General features: G+C 36.1%; 2 protein-coding genes across 2 annotated transcripts in view; both read right to left on the bottom strand.

Annotated features, from left to right (window-relative positions):
* DIAPH2 (diaphanous related formin 2) overlaps nucleotides 1-15,318 on the bottom strand; it is a gene marked incomplete at its 5' end in the record, with an annotated part of 895,530 nt that overhangs the window by 689,616 nt on the left and 190,596 nt on the right. Inside the window, one exon of the mRNA XM_079728322.1 lies at nucleotides 4,718-4,857. Coding sequence (XP_079584448.1) covers nucleotides 4,718-4,857 — 140 coding nt within the window. The remainder of the gene's footprint in view (nucleotides 1-4,717; nucleotides 4,858-15,318) is intronic.
* Nucleotides 2,294-3,127, bottom strand: RPA4 (replication protein A4; the record flags this gene model as incomplete). Its single annotated transcript, XM_079727197.1, has 1 exon — nucleotides 2,294-3,127. One exon carries the CDS (start codon nucleotides 3,125-3,127, stop codon nucleotides 2,294-2,296), a length of 834 nt encoding a protein of 277 aa, XP_079583323.1.

Below are 15,318 nucleotides of genomic sequence, written 5' to 3'. Positions count from 1 at the left end.
CAACCCCCAGTGGCTTATAATTATCAATTATCAGGTTCCTCAGAGTTAAATGTCCCTGCTGAAAATAGTCAATGGTATTTCCCCAGGATTTCTATCTTATCCTCAAAGATTTGGCTCACATACAGGGCAGAACTGGAGAGGAAGGGGAGCACTGGCCAAGTTTATTCACCATCTAAACAAAATTGAAGAAGAAGTCTGCATACCAAGTGGATGGTTTAAAATGAATTTGAAAAATCTGGTACCCCTAACATGCACTAAATATGCATGTATGGCAATCTAGCAATTGTTTCTGCCTCAAAATGTTTGATTTTCATTCGCATTATAGCTAGACCTACTTAGTATTCTTCCATTGCAGTCCCTTACCTGCAGCAGAAACCCAGTAAAACACAAGAAGAATGGGGGGGGCGGTGCTAGGGTAATTAACAAAGCTAAAAAGTACCTCAAGTCACAAAGATAGAGGACAGTCCCCCTCAAAGGATGAGGCAGGAAGTGGGGGTGGTCCCTGGCCTTAAATTCGGGTATACATATAGCGTCAGTTCCCAGGCACAAAGGCAGCCACAAAAAGCTTCTTTGGCTCTAGGAATATTCCTAGAGTGAGGGGAAAGGTGACTACCCAGCCAACCGCCAATTGAATCAACTTGACAATTAGGAAAGTGACCTACGAAGTCATAAATATCAGATTTTAATCTCAGGCTTCCAGCATTTGTATAAGTAATACCACAAAAGAATATTATGTCTCTTAGACTATTTCTTTCCACACTGACATCTTGAGGAAGAAATATGCCCTCATCTGTCTCTCCTTCAGTATGATTTTCCCCAGGGCAGGCAACCTTTTCGACAAAGAGTAGTTCAGAATTTCTTATGTTTATGAAGACTAGAATTTGGAAAGATGTCTGATAATTTAAATAACAAACACATTTATAGTATGTTAACCATTTGTGGTTTTCAAAAGAATGTCATTTATGACTTCTTTGCTTTTGAAGGGAAGAAAAGTTAAATTTATGCCTCAGGAAGCTTAAGCAAGAACTGTTGATAAGTATTCCTAAGAACTGGCAAAAAGAGGCCACATTCTAACAGTATGGATTGTTGGCTTTTAAGAGATTTTCTGTTTTTGCACCTTCTTTTTGTGATTGAGACAAGTAATGCTTTTCTCTTCTACCTATCTGAATGTATATATTTTTTCTTTCCACTAATGTAACAGAGCTAGTAACTTGAAAGATACCATCTTCAGTGTATGTACAACTGAGTGCTTAGTGTGTTCAATTATTTAAAAGCCTCACATAAGTCATATAACCTATACTAAAATGTATTATTACAAATAGGATGTATGTTATTGATATCATATAGAGAAGAGAAAAAATTATTCTGGATAATTACAATATTAATCTTCAAAAACAAAACTATAGGCTTTTCAAATGAATTTAGAAAAAAATCACACAGGGAGATAAAGATTTGCAAAAATGCTTTAATAAAACGTTTAAATAAATTTTGGTTAAACTTGCAAAGTTTAATAAAATTCCTGTTACTTTTTGTTTGTCTACCCTACAAGAATAAAACCTTCTTATACATAAAACAGAGCATTTAGTACTATAAATAATACATCAGAACATGAAACTTACATAAAGTCTGGTATCTGTGTACTATGCAACTACAAGAGATTGTAATTTAATCCAAATATCTCCATATTGTATTTGAAACAATCATTAATCATATTTTAAGAAAAAAAGTCAAAGCTGACCCTCCCATTTAAACATAGTATAATCTTATCTTTTAAAAAACATAAACCTACAGTGTAAGAGCAAATCACTAAATGAACATTTGAACTGAGTGCCTGAATTCATAAACTGCTATCTTTAGCACATCTGAATTAATCAACTACTATATTTAGCAAGAGATACTAATATGACTATAATATGCCAAATCCAAACACAGAAAATAAGTCTAATGTAAAAACAGAATATTTTTTTGTCTCTTAACTGGCTCCTTGACTGCATCTACTTTCTCCTAATATGTAGGTATTTCAGAAGAAGAAGCTCCCATGCAACTAATAATTTTCAACTTTTTCTATACCTTTTCTCCCCCAAAATCATCTGTCCAAGAGTGTTTTCATTTGCTTGCTGGTAAACTCTACAAAAAGGCCAATTTATCCATCGCCATCTCCCTCTGAGCTTCAAATATAGTTAGAAAAATAGAAAAGTTCAAAGCAGTTGGAAAAGCAGTGAAGTTCCAAAAGGATGCCAGTTCCAATCTTTTGTTTAAAGAAATCTACTTCCTAAAAGTCAAACAGTCAAACTCAGTCACAACTGGAGGCAGGGTCTTCAGAAAATGAAAAAAAGTTTTCAGTGCTTCGATCAGCAGATTTAAAATGCTCCCCATCCACAGTGGAGTAGATGTGGCCCTCGACGGTCAGATACTCAATGGCTTGATTGATGGTCCCGATGCTCAGGTTGCTAAGCTCGGTCTGGAGCTCACGAACGCTCTTGCCTTCCTGTCGAGGACACTCGTGAATCAAATGCAGCACCTCCTTCCGGATGAAGTCGGAGTGGTACTCGCTGTGCATCTGGGCCTCATCCATTTCTGAGGGAACAACAGGGACACTTTGCCCAGAGGCCGCTTTATCCAGCATCATGTGCGCGTTAACCGTTTCTAGAATACGTGTGGTGAACTCGTTCATGTCCTCCAGGACACGGATTTTCAACACCTCAAGGCTCTTCACCTCCGCAGAACATTTGAGGATACCTAACACTTCGGCGTATACTCCCACTGGAAGGAGAGTTATGCCCTGCTTTGCTCTATCTCTGCCGACCCACTGGCGGACGCTGATAAGCTTGGTGGTCATATCATCAATCTTGTAAAGAACGGAATTTGCAGCCGTCTCTGCCTGCCTGATTATCCCCACGATAGAGACTAGGGAAACCTCGATTCCCCTAATCGTGAAGACATTATCAATCACAGTGGAGGTGAGCAGCTGGTTTACACAACAAGGTATAATATCCTGGATTCGGGACCTGTATCGTATGGACTTAAAAGCAAGACCTACCCTGCCCTGAGACGGTGGGTCATTGCTTCCGACGGCTCCGCCTGCAGCAGAGATGTCGCCATAGCTCCCAAACCCATTCTTATTCATTTTAAGGGCAGCTCCGGCAGACGAGGAGGTGGTGTTTGGCTCCCGTCAGCAAGTTCCGCGAGTTCCACAGGCAGGCTACAACGGCTACAACGGCTACAACGGCATGCTGGGATTGTGACGACACAAGCAGCCCCACGCAACTGTGGAGCCAATCACCTGCCAGGATGCAGCTGTCTCTAACCAATCAAGACCTGCCATCTTCTCACTTCGCCCCACAATTCTTTGGAGTTGTCGGGTAGCTGCTCCCCTACATCTTAAAGGACCCGCGTGTAATTTCAAACCTTTCCCGCTATCTTTATAAAAATGCATTTTTACTAGGTTCCCCCCAACCCCGGCTTCATTCCTAAATGTAACGACTGCTGTAGTCACTTCTGAAAGACTCATTTATTCAACTCACTCAACCACTCAACAGCAATTTTCAGAGAAATAAGTTCAGTATAGTTTTTGTGTGGAGGCGGCAGAGGCTGAAGCGGGGGAGGGGGGGAGGGGGGACGACACACCGCGTTTACTGTCCACCAGTAAACTTTTTCAAATCATTAAAACCAGAAGCATTCTGGAAAAAATGGCAAGACAGCCACCTCTGAATAATTATCATATTCAAACGCAAGTCATATCTTACCATTACCTTTTTATATTTTTTATTGTAGAATTATGCTTTTCCAGTTATTCTGCCAAATGCATTATCGGTAAAAATAAATAGTATATTTCAATTTATACATAAATTCAAATGAAACAACTGAGCTCTAAATTATTTTCAAGGCTCTGTGGATAGGTCGGGGAAGTACAAATCCCATCATATATTAGGAAAAACAAGAATAAAATCAAAATATGGTTTCTATATACTCTTATCCAGTCATTTCTGAACTTAATATTTTAGTAATTGTGTAAGTAGATCCCAGAATATTTTCATATTACACTGAAAATCTATTTTTCCCTATAAAAACATTTTATTTGGGGCGTAATTAACTGAAAGGCTTTTTATAGTTAATAAAAGAACATCAGTTATTGGAATCCACCATTGGCAAGAACTTCTTCCTTAAAAATCCTCTGTACCTAGGTAATAGCCTAAATGTGTAGATTTTTGAGGAGTTTATTAATATTTTCTTACTTACTTTATTGGTTAAAATTAACTAATTTTGCTATCCCAAATTACAGAAATGTGTGAATGACATATCTAAAACTTGTAGAATACAAAACTATATTTACTTATCACGTTAAAAAGGAAAAATATCATAGAGCCAATGTACTTAATTTATTTTATAAATAAATAGATAATAATTGTTATCCGAGTACAGATTTTCATATAAGTGTGGATGTTTAACTTCTGGACACATATTTTACATAATAAAAGAGGACCTAACCATCCAACTAATATTTGTATTCTTAAAATTGCATGTTATTAGAGATCAGATTAGCTATATATTTTTAAATGTTTACAAACTCATAATTAGACATTGTTGTTTTATTAACTAACATCAGACTTCTGGTCAGAAAAACGTGAGGTTTACATGACGTGAGTGATTATATTCCCAACAATTATATACAGTACAAATTGTATGAATCATACCAAAACAGTAGAAAAGCACCTACCTGACAGGATTGCTGGTTAAAGAAACCCTCAGAGATTCTAGGCAATTAAGAAGTTTCTCATCTGAAATACCAGATCGTAATTCATGAACATATTCTTGTGAAGACAGAGTGCATTCATGTTTGCTGTTTTTCAGCCCTCCCTATTAAAAAAGAAAGATATTATTTTAGACAAACAACAGGTTTTTTTAACATTTAAAATACAATAATGCATAGAATATGCAAATATTTTACCGTATAAAAACATGTACAGAGTGCCAGGTGCTTAAAAACTTTTGGTCATAAAACTCACGTGGTAAAATCATGTTGTATATATCTCAACACTCTCCTCAGCCTCATTTAAAGGAAAATTACACTGATGGTACTCATAACCTGAACAGAATATGGACTTCAGTAGCATAAAGTATCACAGACAGGGATGCTAAAATTTACAATCCAGGCATTAGGATTAACATTAGCTGGTCCTCCTTAACCCACAGGATGAGCACTTAGAAGTCATCTTATTAATTTTCCTAGTTATTTATATTCTATTCTACAAAATACAGTGAACAAAATTTAATGCAAAACATTATACATAACCCAAATCTACTGAAATATGTCAGAATATCACCCTATCTGAAAACCAAGTGAAAATGTTTATTAAAATGCAAAACAATATAGTCTCCAATTAGCATGTTAGTTAACAAATTAGTGTAAAGCATTCACCAATTCCTAACTATTCTTTCCTATGTTAATCCCATGCTGTAGTAATCTTAAAAAGCCATTAAATGAATTTATCTGATAGCGACTAGTTTTTAGCTTAATTTCCAATATTCATGGGGTTATTACTAGAACTCATTATCTCATCACAGCTCCTTAGCTTCATCACCTTGCCATAACTATGTAAGTAGTTTGGGGAAAAGGCTGGGAGGAAAACATCATCAACACATTCATTGTACTAACAACTCATAGTTTCACATTCCAGATCTACATAATCATAACTGCCCCTTTCCTGTATTACAAATGTATCCCCCTGAATTAAAACCCTAGCTTGAGTCCCATTTTGTAAGTTCATATGAATTACACTCAGTTTCTGCTAAGTATCTAAGCTAGAAGAAGGAAAGCAATTTTTTTTCCAATTTGATAGAAGTTATATCATTAGAGGATATAGAGTTTAAAAAAAAACAATATGTTAATAATGAGAAATAGATTCCCTAGGGTTTCATACTATTTGGCTTTTTATTGAGAATGCCTCCTGCTACAGAAATTGTCAATCATTCTTAATGTCTGAACTTGTAAAAATTCCATTAAACAGTAAATGTTTAAAGTCTGATAAAGTCTTCTGTACAGGAACTCTATTCCCTTGTACCACTGTGACACTATCACTACTATAGCACTTAAGACATTGGGGCAGAGGTCATTATGTGTGTCTCTTTCTCTTCCAGACTGGGAACTCCATGTATGCCAAGTATCTAACACAGTGATGGGGTTTAGTGAGCCTCCACAAAAGTGTGCTGTTATTGAATCTGTCCATAACAATTACAGAATAAGGAATACAATTTCATACTTTTTGCTCCCATATATTGTGTAATGGCCACAGACTTGATTTTTCTTGGTTTAGTAGGATATACAGTAGATGTTCAGAAAGTCTACTGAATGAATCACCATACAGATGGCACAGTAAGTAAAACCATCATCGTGAAATCATTTCCACATTTCTATAACTTATTTACCCATCTCTTAAGGCTACAGATCCAAAAGGAATAAAAAACATTTATAGTATAAAATTTTGCAGATCTGCTGTCACTTTCACTTTCATATGATCCTCAAACTTATTTTCTTAATTAATGGATGACAAGGCCATACTGACTCCCCTGGAGGCTTATATATAGGGCTTATTCCTGTAGAATGACCTTTGTATTTGCTGTTTTCTCTGCCTGGAAGACTCTTACCTCTGACCTCTCCATTGCTGGTTCTCATCATTTAAGTCTTGGCCCAACAGTCTTATATAAGTTTATGACGTTTAGCACTTTACTTGTTTACTGTGTCCTCCTCATTAAAACATAGGTTCCACAAATCAGGAAAGTTGCCTATTTTGTTCACTACTGTATCTCCAGATCTTAACACAGTACCTGGCATACAGTTAAGTACTCAGTATATATTTCTTGAATGAATGATGGATCTATGAATGGTGAATAACCAAACAGGTGAATGAATGATGAGCTTCAATATGCCAAAGCTTTCAAATTCAGTTTAGTTTCACTTCAGAATATTACAGTCCTGAGACACTCCACTATAATATATTCAGATATGCTTGTATAGAACAGGTAAACTTAGACAGTATATGGTATGCTGGGGATGGCTCAAACTGCCACTGGGTATGAATCATGGCCCTTCACCTACCTTCTAGGTAATCTTTGATCAGACGACTGAATGGATCTCTATAAATCTGTTTGCTCATCCATGACAAAGGGGTAATAAACACTGACCCTTCATATTTGTTATGAGGCTTAAGTAAAACAATGCATACCAAGTGCCAAAAACAGGCATTTCATATGTGTTGGATCATAGACAGAGTAAGGTGCTCAGAAAATGTTAGATCCTTTCTTCTACATGGTTGTGTGTGAGATATTCTTTATGGAACAATTGGGCCAGCCTATCACCTTGGGACTCACCCCTCCTCCAAGCCTTAGAAACTGCTTTAAATTATATGATTGAGGATACTCTACAGTTATAAGGAATGGAATCAAACAATGTAATGGAGGAAGACAGAAGACATATAACTTTAGAGAACAAATGCCTTTTATCAAGCTTAGGAGGACTCTGTGGTTTTAACATAACCTCATATTTGAAAATTATGAAAACATGATAGCATGGAAAGGCTGGACTGGCCCTAAAAGACCAGCTGTTCTAATGCTCTCATTACATAAACAGAGAATCAAGTTGATTTCCCAAGTTCACGTAATTAGTGAGGTTGCAAGAATAAAACACTAACATTCTGGTCCTTGGGTTACTTCTTTTTTTTTTACTGTATGTCACCTTTTCTCAATATTGAGTAAAAAATTAAAGCAACAAGTATTTAATTCTGAACTCTCTATTACAAAATGTCAAAGTATCTTCAGCAAAATCAATATGGTGCAACATAATATTAAAGAAATCATCTAAAAACAAAACAGTGCAATAGATTAAACTAATTCTCACTGTATTTAATAGGGCTGTAATACAACAATGGTTTATTATTAACATCCTGTTCTGATACTGAACAAAGGAAACAACTAGATAATGGATGGATAATAATGGAAATTTTAATTAGCTGCTCTGTATGAGATTAATGAAAATTACCACTGTGCCCATTTGATCTTTAAAAAAAAATGCAGACAAAGTTAGCAATTAGCATACATCATGCTCTTGCAAAGCTAGGTGAACAAAGAGCTTTCATAATCTGAAATGATTCCTTAATTTGAAAATCATTAGAATGGAGATACTTGCCAGGGTGACTGTGTTTGTACTATTCTAAAACACTACACAAAGAACCAAAAGACACTTTGGTCAGTTTAATAATCACAACCACCCTACTCTGATACAAAATGTTAGTATCAAAACCAAACATGCTCGAGATTGGTTCAAGATGGTGGAGTAGAAGGACGTGCTCTCACTCCCTCTTGCAAGAGCAACAGAATCACAAATAACTGCTGAACGATCATCCACAGGAAGACAGTGCAACTCACCAAAAAAGATACCCCACACCGAAAGACAAAGGAGAAGCCAAAATGAGATGGTAGGAGGGGCGCAGTCACAATAAAATCAAACCCCATAACTACTGGGTGGGTGACTCACAAACTGGAGAACACTTATACCACAGAAGTCCACCCACTGGAGTGAAGGTTCTGAGGCCAACGTCAGGCTTCCCAACCTGGGGGTCTCGCAACAGGAGGAGGAATTCCTAGAGAATCAGACTTTGAAGGCTAGCGGGATTTGACTGCAGGACTTCAACAAGATTGGGGGAAACAGAGACTTCACTCTTGGAGGGCACACAAAAAGTAGTGTATGCATCAGAACCCAGGGGAAGGAGCAGTGGCCACATAGCAGACTGAACAAGACTTACCTGCTAGTGTTGGAGGGTCTCCTGCAGAGGTGGGGGGTGGCTGTAGCTCACCGTGAGGACAAGGAAACTGGCAGCAGAAATTCTGGAAAGTACTCCTTGGCGTGAGCCCTCCCGGAGTCCACCATTAGCCCCAACAAAAGAGCCCGGGTAGGCTCCAGTGTTGGGTCACCTCAGGCCAAACAACCAACAGGGTGGGAACCCAGCCCCACCCATCAGCAGACAAGTGGATTAAAGTTTTACTGAGCTCTGCCCACCAGAGCAACAGCCAGCTCTACCCTCCACCAGTCCCTCCCATCAGTAAACTTGCTCAAGCCTCTTAGATAGCCTCATCCACCAGAGGGCAGACAGCAGAACCAAGAAGAACTACAATCTTGCAGCCTGTGGGAAAAAACCCACATTCACAGAAAGACAGACAAGATGAAAAGGCAAAGGGCTATGTACCAAATGAACAAACAAGATAAAACCCCAGAAAAACAACTAAATGAAATGAAGATAGGCAACCTTCCAGAAAAAGAATTCAGAATAACGATAGTGAAGATGATCCAGGCTGGCGGAAAAAGAATGGAGGCAAAGATCGAGAAGATGCAAGAAATGTTTAACAAAGACCTAGAAGAATTAAAGAACAAACAAACAGAGATGAATAATATAATAACTGAAACGAAAAATAAAATAGAAGGAATCAATAGCAGAATAACTGAGGCAGAAGAACAGATAAGTGACCTGGAAGACAGAATGATAGAACTCACTGCTGTGGAAAAGAATAAAGAAAAAAGAATGAAAAGAAATGAAGACAGCCTAAGCGACCTCTGGGACAACATTAAACATAACAACATTCAAATTATAGGGGTCCCAGAAGGAGAAGAGAGAGAGAAACGACCAGAGAAAATATTTGAAGAGATTATAGTCGAAAACTTCCCTAACATGGGAAAGGAAAGAGCCACCCAAGTCCAGGAAGCGCAAAGAGTCCCACACAGGATAAACCCAAGGAAAAACACACCAAGGCACATAGTAATCATATTGGCAAAAATTAAAGACAAACAAAAATTATTGAAAGCAGCAAGTGAAAAACAACAAATAACGTACAAGGGAATTCCCATAAGGTTAACAGCTGATTTCTCAGCAGAAACTCTACAAGCCAGAAGGGAGTGGCATGACATATTTAAAGTGATGAAAGGGAAGAACCTACAACCAAGATTACTCTACCTGGCAAGGATCTCATTCAGATTTGATGGAGAAATCAAAAGCTTTACAGACAAGAAAAAGCTAAGAGAATTCAGCACCACCGAACCAGCTTTACAACAAATGCTTAAGGAACTTCTCTAAGTGGGAAACACAAGAGAAGAAAAGGACCTAGAAAAACCCAAAACAATTAAGAAAATGGTAACAGAAACTTGCATATCGATAATTACCTTAAATGTGAGTGGATTAAATGCTCCAACCAAAAGACACAGGCTTGCTCAATGGATACAAAAACAAGACCCATATATATGCTGTCTACAAGAGACCCACTTCAGACCTAGGAACAACATACACACTGAAAGTGAGGTGATGGAAAAAGATATTACATGCAAATGTAAATCAAAAGAAAGCTGTAGTAGTAATACTCATATCAGATAAAATAGACTGACCTTACATGAGTAAAAAAGATTGTAAGAGAATACTGGGAATAACTGCATGCCAACAAATGGGATAACCTAGATGAAATGGAAAACTCCTAGAAACATACAAATTACCAAAACTGGCTTAAGAGGAAATAGAAAATCTCAGCAGACCATCAACAAGTAAAAAGATTGCATCAGTAATTTAAAAAAACTTCCAGTAAAGAAAAGTCCCGAACAAGATGGTTTCAATAGTGAATTCTGGGCTTCCCTGGTGGCACAGTGATTGAGAGTCCGCCTGCCGATGCAGGGGACACGGGTTTGTGCCCCGGTCCAGGAAGATCCCACATACCTCGGAGCAGCTAGGCCCGTGAGCCATGGCCGCTGAGCCCGTGTGTCCAGAGCCTGTGCTCCACAACAGGAGAGGCCACAACAGTGAGAGGCCCGCGTACCACAAAAAAAAAAAAAAAATGTAGTGAATTCTATGAAACTCTAAAGAAGAATTAATACCAATTCTTCTCAAACTCTTCCAAGAAACACAAGAGGAGGGAACTCTTCCTTAGTCATTCTACAGAGCCAGTATTACCTTGATGCCAAATCCAGACAAAGACACCACAGGAAAGAAAACTATAGACCAGTATATAAATATAGATATAAAAACTCTCAACAAAACAGTAGCAAACTGAATTCAACAGCATATTTAATAAGGACTGTACACCATAACTAAGTGGGAATTGGCTTTTTTCACTCAGCATACTTCCTTGGAGATTCATCCCAGTTGTCAAATTGATGACTCTTTCCTTTTTATTGCTGAGTAGTATTCTATGGCATCGACATACCACTGTTTGTTTAACCATTTATCCATTGGATGACAGTTGTTTCTAATTTTTTTAGTTATTATGAACAAAGTTGTTATCAATATTCATGTTCAGTTTTTGTATGTCTTCAAGTCTCTTGGATAAGTGCCCAAGATTCCAATTCCTGAGTCAAAAAAAAAAACAAAAAACACCAAACATGCAATATTCTAAAAAGAATATTTTAAGTTTGCAGTGGAGATACCACTTCTGATTTTAAATTGACTTGGTCTGTGTATGACCTGGTCTGAGTATGACCTGTCATTCTTTAATGTAAATACAGATTTATTTATAAATTGAGGAAAGGCTTCACAGTTCTAGGCTGTAAAGGTGTCTTGCTGCAGACACTGGGAAAAACTATTGATTGTACACAGGTCTTTTCAACTACAGTGTGCACAAAATAACGATTACTATCAGTGGTATGATCTTCAAATAGGAAGGACAATATTATTGTCATGAAAACAGTAATGCCATTACTGTTATCGACCATGATTTATAAACCCTAATGTAGTCAGGTTTCTTTGGCTACTTTAATCAAGTGAGTGTGTTATTGTTCACTACAGTTTTCTGAAAAAGCAATGCTATATAAATGGAATCTAAAAAAATGGTACTGATGAACCCAGTGGCAGGGCAGGAATAAAGAGGCAGATGTAGCGAACGGACTTGAGGACACAGTGGGGAAGGGGAAGCTGGGATGAAGTGAGAGGGTAGCACTGACATATATACACTACCAGATGTAAAATGGATGGCTAGTGGGAAGCTGCTGCATAGCACAGGGAGATCAGCTCCATGCTTTGTGATGACTTAGAGGGGTGGGATAAGGAGGGTGGGAGGGAGGCTCAAGAGGGAGGGGATATGGGGATATATGTATAATATATATATATATATATATATATATATATGTTATACATATATACATTCACTGTGTTTTACAGCAGAAACTAACACAACATTGTAAAGCAATTATACTCCAATAAAGATTTTTTTTAAAAAGCAATGTTATAGATTTACAAATTTGGAATTATATCTACAAAGGTTCACAGTGTGCTTTTGAGAGGCTCTTATAAGTTTAAAAGCATAAGAAATCGAAAAGTCAATTTCTCATCGTAAGTCCCATGAATTCCAGTAGAAAAAGGAAATGAAAAACAAGTGCCTGACAGAAGTTGATCTACCTATTTTTTCTAAGAATGATGTATTTGGTGGGTTATACAAAGCTGAATATATTGCTAAACCTTTAGATGGCTTCTCTAGTATTATATAAGGAAAACACCTTGAAAAGGGAAGTTATTAGAGGTAAGTAATTAATTTCTCCAAAATATAAAAGGTACTTTAAAATAAATATATTAATTATAACAACGTTTCAAATAATTTTATATGCAATTTACACTGAAAATTGATTTTAATTGCATGAAAAATATAGTATAAACTATATTAATATTATCAAATCAAGGTCTGTAAGATAAAAACTTATACAAAACAGTAGTATCATGAGATAAATTCATATATTGTCATTTCCCATTGCAGGACACATAGTTTATAATTAAGACCTTTTTCAGGGACCAAAAGTAATACTCAGAATAAGAGAACATATCCTAACATCAAGTGGAATAACATTCATATTACAGAGGTCCCAGAAGAAGAAACAAGAGGCCAGAAAAATTATTTGAGGAAATAATGGCTGAAAACTTCCTGAATCTGTGGAAGGAAACAGATATCCAGGTCCAGGAAGCCCAGAGAATTCCAAATAATATGAACGCAAAGAGAAAACACACTGAGATGCATTATAATTAAATGGTAAAAGTAAAGGATAAAGAGAGAATCTTAAAAGGAGAAAGAGAAAAGCAATTTATTGCATGCAAAGGAAATTCCGTAATGCTATCAGCAGATTTTTTGCAGAAACTTACAGGCCAAAAGGGAGTGGCAAGATATATTAATAATGTTGAAAGAAAAAAACTGCCAACCAAGAATTCTCTACACAACAAGGTAATCATTCACAATTGAAGAAGTTAAGAGGTTTCCAGATAAGCAAAAGCAAAAGGAATTCATCACCACTAAACCAGCATTACAAGAAATGTTAAAGGGACTTTGGTAAGCTAAAAAGGAAAGGAACTAATTAATAATAAGAAAACATAAATAGGTAAAAATCTCACTGGAAAACATGAATAAATAATAAGGGTAGTGGAGCAATCACTTATAAAGCAAGTATGAAGGGTAAAAGACAAAAGAAGTAAAACTATTTGAAAAACCAGTAATTAGTTAAGGGATGTATGAAATAAAAAGATGTAAATTGTGTCAGTAAAAACATAAAATATGAGGGGGGTAAAAATATAAAGTTTTGGAATGTGTTCCAAATTAAGTTACTATTAACTTAAAAGACTATGTTATACACTTAGGATGTCATATGTGAACCTCACAGTAACCACACACAAAAAAATTATAATAAATACAAAAAAGAAAATGAGAAAGAATCTAAACATAACAATCAAACCACAAGGGAAGAGAGAGAGAAGAAGAAACAGAGAACTACAAAATCTGCCAGAAAACAACTAACAAAATTACAATAATTATATAGCTATCAATAATTACTCTAAATGGAATAAATGCTCTAATCAAAAGACAAAGTATAGCTGAATAGATTTTTTTTAAAAGACCTTTCTATATGCTACCTACAAGAGACTCACATCAAACCTAAAGAAACTCACAGACTAAAAATGAGGGGATAGAAAAAGATATACAATGCAAATGGAAATAAAAAGGTAGCTTGGGTAGCAATACTTATATCAGACAAAATAGAGTTTAAAACAAAGACTGTAACAAAAGTCAAAGAAGGCATTACATAATAATAAAAGAGTCAATCCAACAAGAAGATATCACATTTATAAACATTTATGCACCAGACAAAGAAGTACCTAAATATACAAAGCAAATATTAACAGAGATAAGGGAAGAAAGAGACAACAATACAGTAAGAGTGCAGGACTTTAATACCCCTACCCTCCTTATATCAATGGATAGATCATCCAGATAGAAAATCAGTAAGGAAACATTAGCCTTAAACAACACATTAGACAAGATGAACTTAATATATATACAGAACACTGCATCTAAAAACAGCAGAATACACATTGTTTTCAAGTGCACATGGAACATTCTCCAGTTTAGATCATATGTAAGGTAACAAAACAAGTCTCAATAAATTTAAGAAGGCTGAAATCATATCAAGCATCTTTTGCGACCAAAAGTGTATAAAATTAGAAATCAATAGTAAGCAAAAAAACTGGAATAAAAACACAAATGCGTGGAGACTAAACAACTTGCTACTAAACAACCAATGGGTCAATGAAGAAATCAAAGAAGAAAGCAAAAAATAACTTGAAACAAATAAAAATGCAAACAGAACATTCCAAAATCTTCGGGACACAGGAAAAGCAGTTCTAAGAGTAAAACTCATAGAAATACAGGCCTATCCCAAGAAACAAACAAACAAATCTAACTTTACATTTAAAGGAGCTAGAAAAATAAGAAGAAAATAAACCTAAAGTTGGTAGAAGGAAGGAAATACTAAAGATCAAAGAGGAAATAAATAAAATAGAAACTAAAATTTTAAAAAGATCAATAAAACAAAGAGCTGGTTCTCTGAAAACATAAACAAAATTGACACACCTTTAGTCAGACTCAGCAAGAAAAAAACAGAGGGGGCCCAAATAAAATCAGAAATGAAAGAGAAGGTACAAGTAACACCACAAAAATACAAAGGATCATAAGAGATTACTATGAACAATTATATGCCAACAAATTAAACAAAACAAATGGATAAATTCCTAGAAACACACAACCTTCCCAGACTCAATCATGAAGAAAGAGAAAATCTGAATAGATGGATTACTAGTATAAATGGAATATTACTCAGCTATAAAAAGAATGAACTCTTGCCACTGCCACAAAATGGTTGGTCCTATAGGATATTATGCTAAGTGAAACAAGTCAGACAGAGAAAGAAAAATACTGTATGAGTTCACTTGTATGTGGAATCTAAAAAACAAAACAAACAAACATACAAAACAAAAT

The sequence above is a fragment of the Hyperoodon ampullatus genome, assembly GCF_949752795.1.
Source record: "Hyperoodon ampullatus genome assembly, chromosome: X".
Classification (NCBI taxonomy): domain Eukaryota; kingdom Metazoa; phylum Chordata; class Mammalia; order Artiodactyla; family Ziphiidae; genus Hyperoodon; species Hyperoodon ampullatus.
Note: the sequence above shows the minus strand (reverse complement) of the source record. Positions and strands in the feature narration are given on the sequence as shown.